The sequence below is a fragment of the Bos indicus x Bos taurus genome, chromosome 2, assembly GCF_003369695.1.
Source record: "Bos indicus x Bos taurus breed Angus x Brahman F1 hybrid chromosome 2, Bos_hybrid_MaternalHap_v2.0, whole genome shotgun sequence".
In the NCBI taxonomy this organism is placed as follows: domain Eukaryota; kingdom Metazoa; phylum Chordata; class Mammalia; order Artiodactyla; family Bovidae; genus Bos; species Bos indicus x Bos taurus.
Window position 1 is genome coordinate 89,010,934 of NC_040077.1, and position 18,814 is coordinate 89,029,747.

Sequence of the window (18,814 nt, forward strand, 5' to 3'; positions counted from 1 at the left end):
CTTCCCAACCCAGGGATCGAACCTGCATCTCCTGTGTCTCCTGCATTGGAGGCAGATTCTTTTACTCACTGAGCCATCATGTTTGTTTGAAGAATTGCTAGATGGTTTTCCAAAGCTGCCGAGAAGTATTACTTCTTTCATTCCTACTACCCTATTCCCATTACTCCTACTTTCTACCCTATTTTTATTACCTCCTGTGGATAACCAGTTCCTTTTGTTTCTAGGTTATGTATTTCTTGTGCACAAATAAGCAAATATGCATATATCCTCCTTTTTCTTGCATAAAGGTAGTAAGTATACCTAGCTGCTTTGGGGAGCTTTGCTTCTTATCAGTTCATTCTAGAAATCACTCCATATCAATTTGGAGAGATTTTTCTCATTCCTGTTTACAGCTAGGTAATAGTTAATAAGTTCTTTTAAAAGAGCTACCTATTCTAAACTAAATATAATAAAATGCTCTTATGAATTAGTGTTCTATTTTAATTTAGATCTACTGGGCATGCAGATTATCTGGCAATCAGTTTTGTTGGTAAATTTTTAAAAAGCAAATAACACAATGTACATAAGGATAAATACTAAGAATAATAATCCAGTTGCCGCTTTTTCTTTTTGGACTGGGAATGGCATGCAGCAGGTATATCATAGCTTTTGATAGGCCCCCAGTCAGAATAAATCCTGATGAAGACTGCTTACAATATGTTACGGAATGGTCATCATAGGCATTGAGGATGGGAGCAGTTATCAGGAAAGTAATACAAATATCTTTTAAAGTTTTTATCTCTTAAGTCCCAAAGAACTGAACATAACAAAGGGGATATTTTTAATAGTAAAAGCCCTAATCCACAAAGAATATATAAATAGTTATGATATTATATACCAAATAGCATAACAAATACTTTCATGAAGCAAAAACTATAGGAGATACATAAAGACAGATAGGAATACATGAATAAATTTTTATATACTATTCAATATAAAGCAAATAAAGTGGGCAGAAAATTAGTAAGGAGATGGAGATCTAAACAACATAATTAGTAGGGTAAATCTTACAGTTTACATATCAAAGTCCACACTCTGAGAAGAGAGAATACATACTCCTCTTCAGTGTTCATGGCCCAATTACAAAAGCATATCCAACACCATGCTATGAAAAACATAAACCCACCAAGTAAGGTGTATTCCAGGAATGCAAAGTTGGTTTAATATTAGAAAACTTATCATCGTATACCATGTTAATAAGTCTAAGAAAATAAAGCATATGATTTTTTTCATAGATACTGAAAAAGGCTTTGACAAAATTCAGTAGTCACTCATGATTAAAATACGCAATAGACATTGAAGGATACTTTCATAAAATGATGAATTGTACTTGCATACCCTAATCAGCCAGTATCTTGTTTAATGGGGAGACAATAGAGGTATTTACACTTAAGAACAAGTCAAGAATGTCCACTATTCCTGCTAGTAATTCAACAAGGGATTGATGAACTCAATTCAAAATAGTGGTCAGTTCTTGGGAGATGAGAGAGCTGTGATTTTGTCTCCCAAAGAGGAGAACAGTGGGAAGGAGCACACCAGAGGCTTGTGAGATGTGGTAAGAGTTTATTTCTTAACCTGGATGTTGGTGTATCAGCATTTGTAGTTTTAAATTGTACATTTTCATATATTATATGTATGCTAAAGTTCATAATTAAAAGGAAATATATGGTAAAACATGTAATGTTTAAAACCTGGATTGATTAATTTCTCTTAAACCTCATCTGTAATTCCCCCTGTCATAGAATATTTTAAATATGTGACACAGCTTGTGGTTTGAGGAATCTGCATTTTATTTTTATGATGCAGCAATTTTCCTTTCCATACTTTGCAGCAAAAACATTAGCTTTAGGTGGTTGTTAATCTTCCTTTTTTTCTACTTTGCAGGAAGATGAGAAGATGAGGTGAATTTATACATTCTGGTTTTCCTGAATTCTCAAACCATAGCAGTTCAAAACAGGGATCTAACTAGGATCAAGAAGATGAAAAGCATGATGAAAAGTTCTGGGTTTTTTTTTTTTTTTTCATCTCCTGCTTTTCTGTGGGGTGTTTATTTTTATGTATAGATAATATGCATTAAATAGCTATTTTGTAATATTAAGGACTTTTAAGTTATTTTGGTCATCTTATAACTTATTTTCCTGCTCATTTAATCTCCTTTCAACCAAACAACCTTTAACTAAACAATAGGTATTAACCTTTTAACTGAATAAAATGTATTATAAATACTTTTGCACTGATTATCTTGTTATACACCAAACTACCTTGTTTTGTTTTATTTTGTTTTTAAAACCATTCAGTAAATGTGAACACCTATAAGATTTTAAAAGTCACCTTCTGCCCTGGCCAGTTTTCTCTCACTCTTCATTCTTCAGCTTTCAAAATTACTTGTTTACTGTCACCTGCTGCATTACTTCCATTATATGTAATCTGATGACTTGAGTAGGTTTATCTCTCAGGTGCTTTTGAATTTGGTTTTTGTAACTTTAAAGATCACTTATTATTCCAGTATTAAAACGTAGTAAATCCTATTCGTATCTGAGATTAACAAACATAGCTTACTGTATTGAAGTGATTAATAAAAATCTCTTCTGCCTAGATGGAAAAGCTTTCTTATATCCAGCAACTAAATATCCAGCAACTAAAAGAATGAGCCCAAGAAATCTACATTTTGTTTAACAAACACCTCAGATAATGCTGGGGCAGACTGTCCTAGGACCAAACTTTGAGAAACAGTTGTTAAGACCACAGAGTCCCATAGAACTTACTCATTTATCAACAGTGTGTGTTGAATGGAGGCTACATGCTTTATTAAAGGAACAATTTACACTAGTTTAGAGCGTGGCACCCTGATAGTTTTTCCTTTCCTGTGTTATTATTACTTGAAGGCTTTGAATCTCTGTCATTATCTGGTATTTGGTTTCCTAGTGTTTCTATTTTTTCCTCCTTTCCATGAGGTTTGTCTTTTTGTTGTTGTTGTTCCCATGCAAATTAGTTTTCATTGTATCAGACTTATAATCTTTTATTGTTGGAACTCAGTCACATTAAGAAAGTTTTCCTGTTCCCAAATTAAAAGAGACATTTACCCATGGTTTCATTTTGTTTTGACATTTAAATTTCTGATTCATGTGGATTTTGTTTTATGGTGAGATATGAACCCAATTTTTGACCTTTTCCCAAAGGATTGCCCGTTAATTAAAAAGTCCATGTTTTCCACTACTGATTTGAAGTCCCACATTTTTCAATGTTGTATTTCCATATACACTTAAACTTATTTCTCAATTTTCTGTTCCCTCTACTAGTTTCTGTCTTCTTATGCCCCTCTATCTTTGTCTTATAGGGACTTTAGGGGCCATTTCTTGATGTCTTGGCATTCTTTTTTCCTGGTAATACATATAAATGGAATCTTTGAGTCTCTTTTCTAATTGATTATCACTTGTATATATGAAGATTACTGATTTCTGTATGTTAATTACTAAACTGTTATTGTTTATACTATTTTCCAGATATATATTTATATATATATTTGAAAACCGGGCTATTTTTCCTCCTTTCTCTCCAATTCTTAGGCCTCTCACTGCTTTCTCTTATGTAACTGCATGGCTGCTACCTTATATTTAGTGTTAAATAGCAGTGAGAATGGTGGATATCATTGTCTTGTTCCTGATTTTCATAGGAATGCCTCTGGCTTTACTGCATAAGTAAGATGCTGTGAAATGAGCTGTTTGTGTATGCTTATAATCACATTAAAGTATTACCTATCAATTATTATTTTATTTGGTGCTTTTTTAATAAATTATGAATGAGTGTCAGATGACTTTTGGTGTGGATGGAGACGGTATTAGACTAGTGGTGTATAATATAGGAAGTAACTATGGGAAGCACCCACCATCTCTGGGGCTGAGGGAATATAAAGAAAAGAATGGAATTATTGAAACTTAAAGACTTGGAGGAAGAGTTCCAGGACTCTAGGGGGAAGGTGTTCAACAGATAACCTACCTTAGAAAAAATTAAATGTGTACCTTTTTTAGGGTATACTCTAAAAACTGTAAAGACATCTTAAACTTTTATTCAGTAATCTTATTGCTGTCATAATATTGATGTGGTTGTTTTGAAATAGATCAGATCTAAGGACAAGGTAAAGCAATTATGTCAACGTTTTAGAATCATGATTTTTGGCATAAGCAAAAAAGAGATACAATTATAAAACCCAAGAAGTGAAAAAAATTGAATCTGAATTTAATCAAAGGCTTTAGACCCATAGACAAGATACTGGAAGTCAGGATGGAAGAAGAAAGAACACCAGGGAGAAGCAACCAGCCATATTAAATACAGCGTATTCGTTCCATAGGACAACTGACCTGGTTTCTTCTTCAGCATGTTCAGTTCAGTCGCTTAGTTGTATCCGATTTTTTGCGACCCCATGGACTGCAGCACACCAGGCTTCACTGTCCATCACCCACTCCTGGAGCTTGCTCAAACTCATGTCCATTCAATCGGTGATGCCATCCAACCATCTCATCCTCCATCGTTCCTTCTCCTCCTGCCTTCAATCTTTCCCAGCATCAGGGTCTTTTCCAGTGAGTCAGTTCTTCCCATCAGGGGGCCAAAGTATTGGAGCTTCAGCTTCAGCATCAGTCATTCCAATAAATATTTAAGACTAATTTCATTTAGGATGGACTGGTTGGATCTCCTTGCAGTCCAAGGGACTCTCAAGAGTCTTCTCCAACACCGAAGTTCAAAAGCATCGATTCTTTGGTGCTCAGCTTTCTTTATAGTCCAACTCTCATATCCATACATAAGACTACTGGAAAAAAAACTGTAGCTTTAACTAGAGGGACGTTTGTAGGCAAAGTAACGTCTCTGCTTTTTAATATGCTGTCTAGGTTGGTCATAGTGTTTCTTCCAAGGAGCAACCCATCTTTTAATTTCGTGGCTGCAGTCACCATCTGCAGTGATTTTGGAACCCAAGAAAATAACACGTTAATAGCATTAAAAAGGAGCAGTGGGTGAGGAGACTATTTTAGATTTAAAAATGTTAAAGAGACAACAAGGACATCAAATGGGAAAAGGCATTTTTTTTAAGACCCTGGTAAATTTAAAGATGTTAAAATATTCATTTTGTTATATGTTGGCATTTTGGCTTTTAAGAAAAAACATTTTAATGCATATTGGAGTATTTAGAGGTAAAATAATGTGTTTGAAATTGGGCTTTAAAATATTTCAGAAAAAATGTGGGAGTGTGGCAAAACGAATGTTTTCAAAGCTCAGTGAGTCAGGTGTATGGGGATGCTAGTTGTATTCTTTTATGTACAAAATTTTAGAAATTTTCACAATAAAATGTATATGTTTAAATAAATGAGATAGCAAAATGTTCTAGGTATGTTAAAGAGAAGTCTGGGAAAGAGTTTGAATCCATTTGAATTTTTAAAAGCTGTTATAGTGCAGATTTCAAAAATGTAAAAATAGACCAGAAAGTTAAATTCTGTTGTGGACACGGGTGACTTTTATTTTTATGCATTTCAGTATTTTCCAAGTTTTACTTTAAAAAAAGTCTTCGAGATGGTTTACATCACTATTGACACTTACCAAATAAACGTTATGGTTATTTACTGGGGAAATTAAGAATAATGATAAAACTTTAAAAATAGTTTATATCAAGGTAGCTCTTGATATTAAAAAAAAAACCCGCAATAATTGTATCTTAAAGTGTGAGAGAAAGTTATAAAACCCTCTGTTGTCCTTAAGTACCTCTCTTGCAAAGCGGTGTCGACTGTGATAGTTGCAGTTCAGTTCAGTCGCTCAGTCATGTCAGACTCTTTGCGACCCCATGAATCGCAGCACGCCAGGCCTCCCTGTCCATCACCAACTCCCGGAGTTCACTCAGACTCAACGTCCATCGAGTCAGTGATGCCATCCAGCCATCTCATCCTCTGTTGTCCCCTTCTCCTCCTGCCCCCAATCCCTCCCAGCATCAGAGTCTTTTCCAATGAGTCAACTCAGCATGAGGTGGCCAAAGTACTGGAGTTTCAGCTTTAGCATCATTCCTTCCAAAGAACACCCAGAACTGATCTCCTTTAGAATGGACTGGTTGGATCTGCTTGCAGTCCAAGGGACTCTCAAGAGTCTTCTCCAACACCACAGTTCAAAAGCATAAATTCTTTGGTGCTCAGCTTTCTTCACAGTCCAACTCTCACATCCATACATGACCACGAGAAAAACCATAGCCTTGACTAGACGGACCTCTGTTGGCAAAATAATGTCTCTGCTTTTCAATATGCTATCTAGGTTGGTATCAACTATTAAAAGTACAGACTGCGGCAGGCATGGTGGGAGCGGAGATACAAAAAAACTCCTACTGTTCCCGGACTTCAAATCTAGCTGGAAAGCCATTAAAATGTACTAACATACGACGACGACTGAAGCGACGTCACAAGACCTGCAGTACCCGCTAAGAGGCGGGGGAAGGCAGCACAGAAGCCTGGCGCCTTGGGGGAGGAATTCAGGACCGCGTCCAAAGATCCCAGCCAATGGTCTCAGCGCGGAGGGAGCCGGGCGATGACGTTCTGGGATCCGCGGAGAGTTTTCCTCGCAGGGCGCTCCCGGAACTTTGCATCTAAAGTGGGACTTGAGCCCTCGAGAGTGGTTGCACTTTAGGCTCCTTCGACCCCTTCTGCGTGTCGGGGCCCCGGTGCCGGCGACTCCTCCTGGGGACCTTCGGACCCTCGGACCCCACCACCATGGAAGGGGGCGCCGAGCTGCTCTTCTACGTGAACGGCCGCAAGGTGAGCGCGCTGCCCATCCTGTCCCGCCGGGTCTCCGGGTGCTGGGGCGCCGGGCCCTGGGCTGCACGCGGGTTTGCCTGCGCGTCCCACCTGCACCGTAGGAGCAGGGAAGAGAAGCGTTTTCTAGGTCTGCCTGGATCTTTGGGCCCCCGCCTTCCTGATGTTCCTTTCCCCTCTCCTTCCTAGACGGAGGGCTGATTCCCAAGCCCACCACACCCCATCAACAGGAAGAGAAATGATTGTTCTTATTCAGCAGAGTCAGTACTCCCGAATCTTCCCCTTGTCAAACCCATCAGCAGACGGGAACGTCTTTCGTTAGGCCTCGGCTCTTGGGTGCGTTTGGGTGAGCGGAGAGCAGTCTGGAGTCAGGACAGGGCCGCAGAGACGGATTCACCAAGACTTATTCCCATCGTCTCCAAAGTTACAGCACCTGGAAGCGCTGAGCCCATGTCCGGCTCTGGGGACTCCAGGGTCCTCTCGGAAGCCAAGCTCGCTCCGTAGATCCCCTGGGGCAATTCCAGCCGTTGCCCGAGGTTTGGAGGCAGCAAAGCCCCCAGAGAATCCTTTAAAACACGCCCACGCAGGAAGCCACAGACCGCTTACTCTTCATGTTGTCCCAGCACTTTGCAAGGGGGATACCTCAGCAAGAAGGTCAAAGTGAAGTGAAGTGAAAGAGGCTCAGTCGTGTCCGACTCTTTGCGACCCCATGGACTATACAGTCCATGGAATTCTCCAGGCCAGAATACTGGAGTGGTAGCCTTTCCCTTCTCCAGGGGATCTTCCCAACCCAGGAATTGAACCGGGGTCTCCTGCAGGTGGATTCTTTACCAACAGAGCTCTCAGGGAAGCCCAAGAAGGTGAAAAGGCTTCCTTAAAAGCAAACAATGGGGCAAGGGCTGTGTTACCCGGCCTTCAGAGCCCTAGTGATCCCTGTGTCTGAGTCAGGGAGAGCCTGACTTTCCCTGACTGGCCCTGAGACTCACCAGGAAACTAAGGAAAGTCAAATATCACGGCCTCTCACTTGTGAGGCCTCTTCTAAAGCCCTGAGCTTAATTTCGAATTTGGATTTTGTATCATTTTTCTTAAAGAGGATTCCCCCCCCCCCCAAAAAAAAGGATTTCCCCAAATCATGTAAATTCTAGGTCCTGTATAAAACTTTCCTCTGTACCTGTTGCCTGAGTTTCACACTGGATAAGATGAGTTTGTTTTTCCTGAACTTTGCTGAAGGCGGGCCATTAGGATCCCTTCACAGGACTGCTGTGAGAGTGAACCATGATAAGGATTGGGGTGGGGGGTGAGTTTGAAGTGGTCTTATGGTATCATTTTTTCTTCTTTTGCATAACCAAATGGTGCAGTAGACACAACTGTGGCCTTTTTATTTGGGCAAACAAGGATTCAATTCCAGCTCTAACTCCTAGGGAGACAATATAACCTACCCTCAGTTCCTCTGATAAAAGGAGACAGTACTACTTACTTCACAAAGAATGGTAGTGAGTTTTTAATCCACTGATTTAAGGGCCTGCTCTAGGCCAGTATGGCCTTCCCAGGTGGCTCAGTGGTAAAGACTCCGCCTGCTAATGCAGGAGATGGGGATTCAGTTCCTGGGGAGGGGGAGATCCCCTGGAGGAGGAGATGGCAACCCACTCCAGTATTCTTGCCTGGGAAATCCCATGGACAGAGGAGCCTGGCAGGCTCCAGTCCCTAGGGTCGCAAAGAGTCAGACATGACTGAGCGACTGAGCATGTACATGCATGTGCGAGTGCTCAGTGTCCTCAGGGGACTCAACCGAGCTCAGAAATGACCACGTCCCTTTGGGGAGGCAGACAACAAGCATATAAATAAATGGAAATGTATCATGTCAGGCAGTGATAAATGCCAGGATGCAAAACAAAGCATAGTGAGGGGACAGAAAATGGATGCGAGCTAGTGCTTCAGGCAGGATGGATGTTTAAGACCAGATGAGAGTCTGACATTTGGGTGGTCACCAGTATGAAGTAAGGAGCAGGCATCTGAGGGAAAGGCACTCTACACCAAGGAAATAAGTTATATTGTCTCCCTAGGAGTTAGAGCTGGAATTGAATCCTTGTTTGTCCAAAGAAAAAGGTGCAAAAATCCTCAGAGACAAGGCTTTCTTCATGTTCAGGGGACAGCAAGGAGACTAGAGGGCCTGGAGATGTGGCCAGGGGCCAGATGACTAGGGCTTTTTAGGTGATGGTAAGGGTTTTGGTTAAAGGAGGAAATAGGTGTTTGAGTCTAGCTTCTTCTCCCCCTCCTCCCTCCCCTGCTCCCAAACAAACTGTAGTGGAATTTTTAACATAACAGCTAATAATAGTTTGTATTCTATTGATTTTTAAAAACAAATGAGCTGGTTCTTATCTGTGGGCTTGTTTCATCTATGGCCAAACATCCTATGATCGTTTGGAATGTGCATATTAGAAATACTGATTTTGTTTTTGCAGTTGCCCTGTTAAATTATGTCACCCTTTCTCTTTCCTGCCCCTCCCTTCCAAATTCTGTTAGGTATGTGCTTCAATCCTGGCAAGCAAACCTGATTGCCTCATGGATAGAATTAGAAAGTCCCTGAATCAGAGAGTGAGGGGATGTTGATAGAAGAGGAAAAAGCCACCAGGAACAGGGGTCATGAAGTCAAACATAACCTCTGGGATTAGAGTCTTGCCCTTGAAAAGAAGCTTTGAAGCCAGTTAGGAGACTGATGTGACTGCCCTCTGCTCTGTGCTTTTTGTGGTATCCCCCCAAGTCACTGGGTTTCCCTGGGCTCAGAAGGTAAAGAATCTGCCTGCAACGCGGGAGACCCAGGTTTGTTCTCTGGGTCGGAAAGATCTCCTGGAGAAAGGAATGGCAACCCACTCCAGTATTCTTTCTTGGAGAATTCCATGGACAGAGGAGCCTGGTAGGCTATAGTCTGTGGGGTCCCAAAGAGTCAGACACTACTGAGTGACTAACACTTTCACTTTTCATTCCCAAGTCACCAAAATGTGTCATTGGGCAGGGGCTTAGGCCGAATATGTTGATCAGAGACCTAGTTGCAGAGAGATTTCTGAAATCTTCACCTGTAGCCTCCAGAGTAGATAACCCAGTTCACTCACCTGGAGTTGAAGGAGGAAGAGCCCATGAATAAATTATGCCCTAGATGCCACATCACAACGTATCTCAGGAACTGGAACAAGTTGTTCTATGAGGCAGTGAGGTGTAGAGATCGAAGATATGGGCTTTGGAACTAGTTAGGCATGGATTCGAATCCTGTACTCTCTGCTCTGACACTCAGCAGTTTTGTGGCCTCGAGCAAATGTCCTCACTGGTCGTCCCCTCCAACCTCTTTCCCAATTCCAAGGCTATGATATCCCACAATATACACCATTTCTGCCCATTTTCCTCCTCTTGGCTTTCCTTATGTTCTGTTCTTTTCCCTTTTCTCTCTCCTCCTGATCTCCTTTTCCTTCCTCTTTCTGCCTCTGTCTTGTATCTGGCAAGGCGCCCCCTTCACAAGTCATGAGCCCTGCACAGAGGAAGGCCATTTCTCAACTTTGTGTAATGTGAACTTGACATCTCCCAAAGGGCCAGTGGAGATACACAGGGACACATGCTCACCTTGTAACATGCAAGGTTTTGCTGAGACAAGAACCTGCAATGACCCTGACTTGAGAGCTGGTATCAGCTCTCCCAACCAGAGTCAGTAAGGAAAACTCCTTTCCTCATTGCCTCCCACTCCCCAGCCACCATCAGAATCCTGACCTCCCTGTTTCACTCCAAGACCTGCCAAGACAGGGTGCATGCCAGATCCCTGCCCCACTTGCCTCCTCCAAATGTACCAATCACCAAATCAAGAAAAATAAACACATTTCAAGTCAGTAGTCCTTTAAGCCAGACTCCAATCTCTTGAGACATCTCTTGGAACAAATACCCAAACAAGCAAAATCTGCTTTTCCATTAATTCCGCATGAAAACACAAATATCTCTCAAGCCTAAAATGCTCTTCCTTGTTACACAGATCCTATCTCTCCCTTAAAATTGGGCCTCTGTGGATTCACCATCATATGTATGAATTAAGATTAGTTTCAGCTGAAAATAACTCAAACTCAAAACTAAGTAGTTCAGATAAGGTACAAGTCATTTTTACTTTTACATAAAGGATAACTGGAGAGAGACATTGCATTCTGGGCTGGTTCAGAAGCTTCATAGTGCCATCTAAGATCCAAGTTTCTTCTTTTTTCCCTGTTGCCATTAATGTGTTGCCTTAGGGTCTAAAGTAGCTGCTGGCATTCTAACCATTTCATCTTTATTCCAGGCATGAGGAAGAAAGAAAGCCTGCTAGGAGAGACAACTAAAAGTTTCTGCCACCATTATTGGCTCTTCTCCATTTTATTATGTCCCAGCCTGTGAGATATCATCCCTCCCTCCTTAATGTCCTCATAGCAAATTATACATATCAAGTTATTCATTTAAATTAATTAACATGTGTTACATCCTTATCATATACCCCCAGCACCTAGTTCAGTGTTAGACATGAAGAATAGTGGATGGTGATTTCTCTCAGGATCAAGAGAGGCTGATGCATACACAAATAATTGTGATGTAGGGTAACAGGTTCTGTGAAAGATGTGTGGACACTGACCATGGGAGCACAGAGGAGGATGGTTGCTTGGAGCAGAGAGTGGAAGGCAAATATTAGATGCTTGCACAGCCCACAGGAGAGAACATCTGAGCAGGGCTTCAAATGGCATCCAAGATTCTTACAAGTAGAGAAGAGAGGAAGGACTTTCAGGGCAGTGGGAATCCTATAAGCAAAAGATAAAAGTCCCTGCGCTACTAGGACCAGCCACTTCTGGTAACAGTACATGTGACCAGAGTTCAAGGTACATGGGTTGAGTGGCAGATGATGGAAAGTTTATCAAAGAAGTCTTATAGCTATGGGAAAGAGTTTGAATTTCTTCTCCTATTCCAGAAGCTGGTAGAAATTCACCTACTCAGTGTATTTCTTAAACATGCACGTTTTCTGGTTCTCTCTCCTGGAAATCCTGATCTGATAAAGGTTTCAATTTAGCAAGCACCCTGAATGATTCAGGAATTCCCAGCACAGCAGCGTGGCGGCCAGGAGTCAATGTTGGATTTAGGCAGACACAGAAGATGAGCAGATTTGGATTTTAGAGAAGTCATTCTGGTAGTGGTATAGAGGGTGGCATCCTGGGTGCCAAGAATGCGGACAGACCTGTTAGGCAGCTGTTATCATTGTTGGCTGGAGGTAATAAGAGTGGATTTCAGGGAGTGACAGGAGAAGTGAAGGGTGTTTAGAGAATTGTTCTGGAAGTGTAAATGGCCAGGACTTGGTGATGCTGATTGTGGTGGATTGAAGGAAGGGAAACATAGAACATAGCACAGGCTTTTTAAGCTTGGCTGACCTAGGAGATGGTGAATCTATTAAACAAGTTCAGGAAAAGTAGGGAAGAGGTAAGTTTGGGAAATAAAATGTAGAATTCCATCTGAGGGCCAATTAAGTTGGGGATACCTGAGGGCACTTCACAGTTTTCTTGTATTGCAGTATGTGTACACACACACACACACACACACACAAATCATTTCATCCATATTATATTGCAGTTTCCTCTAGGGTACAGATCCAACCTTGGTAATTGGCACCTGCCTCACCTTGCCCAGTGAGCTTCTCTGGTGGCTCAGATGGTAAAGCGTCTGCCTGCAATGCAGGAGACCCGGGTTTGATCCCTGGGTTGGAAAGATCTCCTGGAGAAGGAAATGGCAACCCACTCCAGTATTTTTGCCTGGAGAATCCCACGGATGGAGGAGCATGGTAGGCTACAGTCCATGGGGTCACAAAAAGTCAGACACAACTGAGCTTCACTTCACTTCACTTCACTTTGCCCAGCCTATGGCCACTTAGAATTGAGGGTTAGGATGCATCTATAGAATAAGCATATGTACCCTCTTCACCTACTCTCCAGTAGGGAAAATTGGTATAACATGGGTGAAGGATGAGCTCTAGTTCTGAAATTGTGAAGAAAACCATGCTTCTATTTATGAATTTAAAAGAAATCCAAGTTCGCAATTAAGAAAGGGAAAACATGATCACTTTGGAAAACATGATCACTTTGGAAAACATAACCAATCATGACATTTCAATCATGCCATCCATTAGATGCTGCTGTTTTAACTGCCATGCTGCTAGACTGCCCGCACCGACTTGCTCCTTAAGTGTGTCTTTGCTTGCACATATTTGTATCAATTGGCATATGCATTTTATCTTCTCTTTTGTCTCTTAGATTTGGGAGGAATGGATGGTTATGATCTCTTTCTGGAAACTGTAATTCTTTGAATATGATAAACAAACAAGTCTTTAAAAAAGAAAAAACCTGTATCGACTTCTCAGAGGTCCAGAAGACCTCCCCTACCTCTCTGTCTGCTATTTTCAGTTCTGCTGTTATCTTTTCCCTCACTTGCTTCAGACTTTGTAGAAGTTGGAGAGAAGTCACTAGTGTTTTGTTACTAGAAACAACCACTGCCTTAGAGAACAGTGATAGTTCAGGACCACGAACAGTAGCAACGTAGTGGTGGGGCTCAAGATTTAGACTATACACTTAAGAGAGATGACTTGTATATCACGGGTGTTCCACAAACATTATGTCAAGTTGAGAACATAAGAGTTAGTTAATATGAATCTTCATGAAGTTAGCATGAGCCACCCATGTAAATATTCTAACTCTCCTAACTTTGTGTGTTAATCTCTTATTTTCTTTTGGTACAGGTGACAGAAAAAAATGTTGATCCTGAAACAATGCTATTGCCATATCTGAGGAAAAAGCGTATCCTTTGCTTTGAGTTGTGTATGTGTGTGTGTGTCTATCTGTGTATAACCCCGATATCTTCATCAAGTGATATTTTAAGTATCTTTTTAGAGCCACACTGAGTCATATCCCCTACTTTGAGAAAGTCCTACACCTGAGTTTTGTAGACACTGCACAGTTGCGCTTATCAGAGAATCAAGTTCTTTCTGATCTCTGTTTTGGCATTAAATATATTGGGTAAAATGGAGAATAGCAATAGGAATTAAAGCAACAGATGCTGACATAGCTTTATTTAGCATCCATTAGAATTAAGAGTCACAATATTGCTCTTCTAACTTCAAGGACTAATCATCATGCCCATTAGAAAAAGAGAGCACAGAAATCTCCCAAAATGGAAGTGAAAGAACGATGGAGAAATTAAACCTGAAAATGTTACCTTGAAAAAACTTCCTAAGTAAATAATCTAAGGAATGGATTCTTATTCTGCTGTTCATGAACTCCAGTGGGCTTCCAGCAGTCTGTGGACCCCACTACATTGTATGCAAACTTGTGAGACAATGGGAATTTGTACATTTTTCCCCAGAGAAAGTGAAATTCCCCAAACAGCACAAAACTCAAACAAAAACATAATAACAATTTTCTGGAAGTCATTCAAGGTTTTTGGGCATAAAAGTAATGAATACTAGTTTCCTGGTTATCCATGGGACCAGTGTAATGTTTAAGATTTGTTTCATTTGTGAGTGACAGAAAATCCCAAAAGCAGTAAATAAGGTAGAAGTTTATTTCTTTCTCACTGTGTTATTTCAGGGTCTCTGGGAAGCAGACACCAAAAAATTAGATTATATATGCAAGAGTTTTATTAGGAAAAATGCCTGAGTGAAATAGAGGGGCAGTCAGAGAAGATTTAGACATGGAACAAAGAGAGAGAAGGCTGAGTGGAGGAGTCTCAGACTGCATATAATCCAAGGCAGATTCATCAAAGCCACTGAGGGTGGTTGACAAGGACTCCCACACATCTCCATAGCTCAGTGGGAAGCAGCCCATGGGAGTCATGACCTTGATGAAAAGTGGGGTGATGGATGTCAAAGTGCAGCAGCTGGGTCTCTTGGTCAGTTTTCCTCTATGTTGGAGGAAGTCTCTATGTTGAGGCACATTCTCATGGCTATGATACTTACATAAAGGAATCCTGAAGGTAGGTCAATCCAGGCTAACAAAACAATGTCACAGCATTATCAGGGGCTAAGGTCTTTCTGTCTTGCTACTTCACCCTCCTCAGCATGAAGCTTTCTCCTCATGGTCATAGACGACTAACTGAGGTCCAGCCGTCATATCTGAATTCCAGCACAAAGGAAGAAGTCAGGGATGAGGGAGGGGCAACCCTCTCCCTTTGAGGGTATTTCCTTCCTGGCAGTTATACAGAGCATTATGCCTCTATCTCTGTGGTCAGCATTGTTAATGACCCCACCAAGCATCAGAAGAGGATGGGAAAATGTACCTTTTTTATTCCAGGCAACCACATGTGTAGCTCAAAATTTAGCATTTCTATTACCAAGAAAGAATAAGAGAAAAGATATGGGGAAACAACTAGCAGTTTCTGCCATGGAGAAACAGAGAAATATAGCAAATGTGGATGACATGACACAAATATTCTAAGAATTAATTACACTCTGACATTTTACTCTGTATGTCATCAAAGACACACATAAGGAAAGAACAGATATGCGAGGTACTCATACCTACAAATCCTCAGGGCCACTGATATGTCTAGACTCTTCCTTCTTTTAAGTTTGGCCCTCTTTTTGGCAATCTGAGGTCCAGTTGTTTTAAAGAGGAGGAAACTAGACGTAACACACAGGTGGGGGACTTCCCTGCCAGTCCAGTGGCTAAGACTCCACGCTTCCACTGCAGAGGGCACAGGCTCAGTCCCTGGTGGGGGAACTGAGATCCATGTGCCCTGTAGTCAGAAAAAAAAAAAAAAATCACATACACACAAATGAAAATCAAGGATTTATAAGATTATAAATAATAGCAGCTAAGATATACATATGTCATTTGATTAGTAAGTATCGAACTGAAGTGTACATTTAAGGATGTTTGATGATGTTGTCTCCTAAGGTCAGAGCTGTTTTACAAAGAAAATTATGAAAGACACATTATCTTTAACTATGCTTTTCCAGTCCGACTCACAGGAACTAAATATGGCTGTGGAGGGGGAGGCTGTGGTGCCTGCACAGTGATGATATCACGATATAACCCCATTACCAAGAAGATAAGGTACCTTGCTGCATAGTCCACATATGGTTGAATTTTTGTAGCTTTCAACTTTGTTGTTTTCCTTCCTTTGGTAAATATTCATTGAGCACCTGCTGTGGCAGGAACTGTGGTAGACACTGGGAATGCAATGATGGGCATCAAACCATTCAGGTTCCAGCAAAAACGTTGCTTTCTCAGCCCTCCCTGATCACCTCCCCCATACCCATGCCCCATCTCACCTCTGCAGCTCCCTGCTCCCTTATTAATGTATTCATGGTACTTCTCATCGTGTGTGTGCTGTGGGTATGTATTGTCCAAGTACATATGTATTCTCCATCATCCCTCAGTGAGAAGATATACTCTATTTGGCAGGGATTTTAATCTGTCTTGTCCACTAATCAATCCCACTGCCTGGTCACTCTGCCTAGCATACAGTAGGCACTCAATGTTTACATTTATTTATAAGTGAATAATATCCTTCTAAGGTCTTCCCTGTAGCTCAAACTTCGGTAAAGAATCTGCCTGCAATGCAGGAGACCTAGTTTCGATCCCTGGGTCAGGAAGATCCTCTGGAGAAGGGAATGGGAATACACTCCAGTATTCTTGCCTGGAGAATCCCGTGGACAGAGGAGCCTGGTGGGCTACAGTCCATGGGGTCGCAAAGAGTGGGACATGACTGAGTGACTAACACTGCCACTACTAATATCCTTCCAGTCTTTCTTTTGTGTATATATTTATGGAAGCATACTGCATGTACAGTTTAGAAACTTCCGTTGCTACACTTCTTATGAATATCTTTTCAAAATAATAAATATAATTTTAATGGCTGTATATGTGCTATCATATATATCACCATCACCAAAAGGTGCTGACTTAGATTATTGTTTGGTTTTCACTATTATAAAGGAGTGGATCAGTGAGCACTCATATGTCTATATATATTTATATTTATGTTTGTGATGATTTCTTGATGATAAATCCATAGAGGTGAAATTGGAGGGTAAAAGGATGAGTGCATCTTTAAATTTTTATGGCTTCCAACAAGATTCTTCTCAGAACAGTTCTATCAATTTACATCCTTTTCAGCAGTCTATGAATTCCATTTTCCCAAACCTTTGCATTCTTAGCGCATTACAATTTTTAAAAATCTTTGTCATTTTCTTTGATAAAAATGGTTTCTCATTGCTTAATTTGAAACTCTCTTGATTGTTATTGAGGTTGAACCTTTGTTTCACATATTTGTTGGCCATCTGTAATTTTGTTTGGTAAAATGAGAACATTTTAGGAGTCCTTTTGACTTAGATATTTTCTAGCAGTACATTTGTGGGACTGAGGAGTTCTGTGTTCCACTCTCTGTTTCTTCTTCTGAGGCAAAATATCAAATTAACTTTATTGCCCAAGCAACCCCTGGCCTGGCATCTGCTTGGAAGACGGAATATGCTCCAGGTGATTGTCACATGTGACTAGAGAAACGAATGTCAGCCCCTCTGTCAACAGAAAAAAAAAAAAAAAAAGAAAAAAACAGTTAGTGGAAACTATTCTGGAGTTAGAATTGGAGGCCTAATTTGAATCCCATGTGACACTCCAGCTGTGATCCTGAGCAACTCACTCTGACCCTCAGAGTCTTCTTCTACAAAATGGCCATGAGCTAAGGGCAAAATGTCTGCAAAACTTGGAATATCTTATAAAACCTGCCATATTGGAGGTGCTGCTTTCCCACTAGATACAATGTCGTTTGTGCTTCTCTTTTTCATGTGAAGACATTATCCAGCCAACGCCTGTCTGACGCCCATCTGTTCTCTGTATGGGGCTGCCGTCACCACAGTAGAAGGCATAGGAAGCACCAAGACCAGGATTCATCCTGTTCAGGTGAGAGAGGGCCTCTTCTTCATAGGGTTTCTGTGCTTTGAAAATCATTAATCACACGATGAGTTTCTAAAATTAACACAGTAGAGCAGTGGGCCCTGCTGCCTGGGCATAGTCCACAGATGACACAAAGCGGGGGCAGAAGTGAAACTTGGGACATGTGACTGACTTGTTAGAAAAATACTTTTTAAGACTAGAGAACTCTTTCCTAAGGAAAAAAAAAAACTTGACATCACTGGGTTGTTTTCTATATTCTAATTAAATGAGACCTATCCATTTTATATCTTCCAAACTTATGTAGAAAAGAGAGCCATCTATGTATTGGGGGATAAAATCTTGTTATTTTTTTTCTATAAAGGGAAGTGTAACATGATTTTAAAATTGAATGAAAATCTCAGCTACCAAAAAGATTTGTTGAATTTAGTTTATTTGTAAGCTATGTAATGGTAGCTGTCAATGAATTGTAAGGCTTTTCTCCTCAGGAGGCTCCTTGTTAGAACTTTGCCTGAAGTGAAAGGACACCTCAGATGCCTGACTCTTTCAATTATTTATATGCTGCCCAGAAAGATGCTGTTGCTACTTGTCTTTGTCTATATGAGTACCACTTAAGAGGAGAGGAGAGGGGAAAGATAGTCACAGAGCAGAAAATGGACAAGCTTCATATTCTTCAGGCAATCTTGGCTTCAGTTTACTTGGCTTCGGTTTATTTTCCATGAAACCTTGTTACCTAGAGGGAGCAGATTCTGCCTGAATATGCTTGTGAGACTTGGCATGTTCGGAGGCATGAAAACACTCTGTCATTTAGTACCTGCTGCCCGGTTCCTGGCAGCAAGGTAGCCAAACAACGGCTTCCAAAATGGGCTTGAACCATTGAAGTTAGATTCGAAAGAGAACAGGCTGGGGTGGGATGCAGGGAGATTTGGAAGAAAAATCAAGGCAATCTTTCCTTCTTGATTGTTGTTTGGATTAATGATGGCACTTTGTAAACAAATTCCTGCATGCTAAATAATTAGGGCTATATGCTCAGTCACTCGGTCGTGTCTGACTCTTTGCAACCCC

General features: G+C 40.9%; 2 protein-coding genes across 4 annotated transcripts in view; both read left to right on the forward strand.

Moving 5' to 3' along the window:
• Nucleotides 1-3,807, forward strand: part of SGO2 (shugoshin 2) — a 28,823-nt gene extending 25,016 nt beyond the window's left edge. The window contains exon 9 of one of the 2 annotated variants that reach the window (XM_027564046.1): nt 1,924-3,807. In XM_027564046.1, the coding sequence (XP_027419847.1) occupies nt 1,924-1,939 (16 nt within the window). In that variant the 3' untranslated portion in view covers nt 1,940-3,807. The remainder of the gene's footprint in view (nt 1-1,923) is intronic. The other variant, XM_027564052.1, reaches the window with a different exon arrangement.
• Nucleotides 3,808-6,599: 2,792 nt separating this feature from the next.
• The window catches only part of AOX1 (aldehyde oxidase 1), a 71,894-nt gene continuing 59,679 nt past the window's right edge, over nt 6,600-18,814 (forward strand). The window contains exons 1-4 of one of the 2 annotated variants that reach the window (XM_027564062.1): nt 6,600-6,821; nt 13,597-13,654; nt 15,814-15,910; nt 17,650-17,758. In XM_027564062.1, the coding sequence (XP_027419863.1) occupies nt 6,777-6,821; nt 13,597-13,654; nt 15,814-15,910; nt 17,650-17,758 (309 nt within the window). In that variant the 5' untranslated portion in view covers nt 6,600-6,776. The remainder of the gene's footprint in view (nt 6,822-13,596; nt 13,655-15,813; nt 15,911-17,649; nt 17,759-18,814) is intronic. The other variant, XM_027564065.1, reaches the window with a different exon arrangement.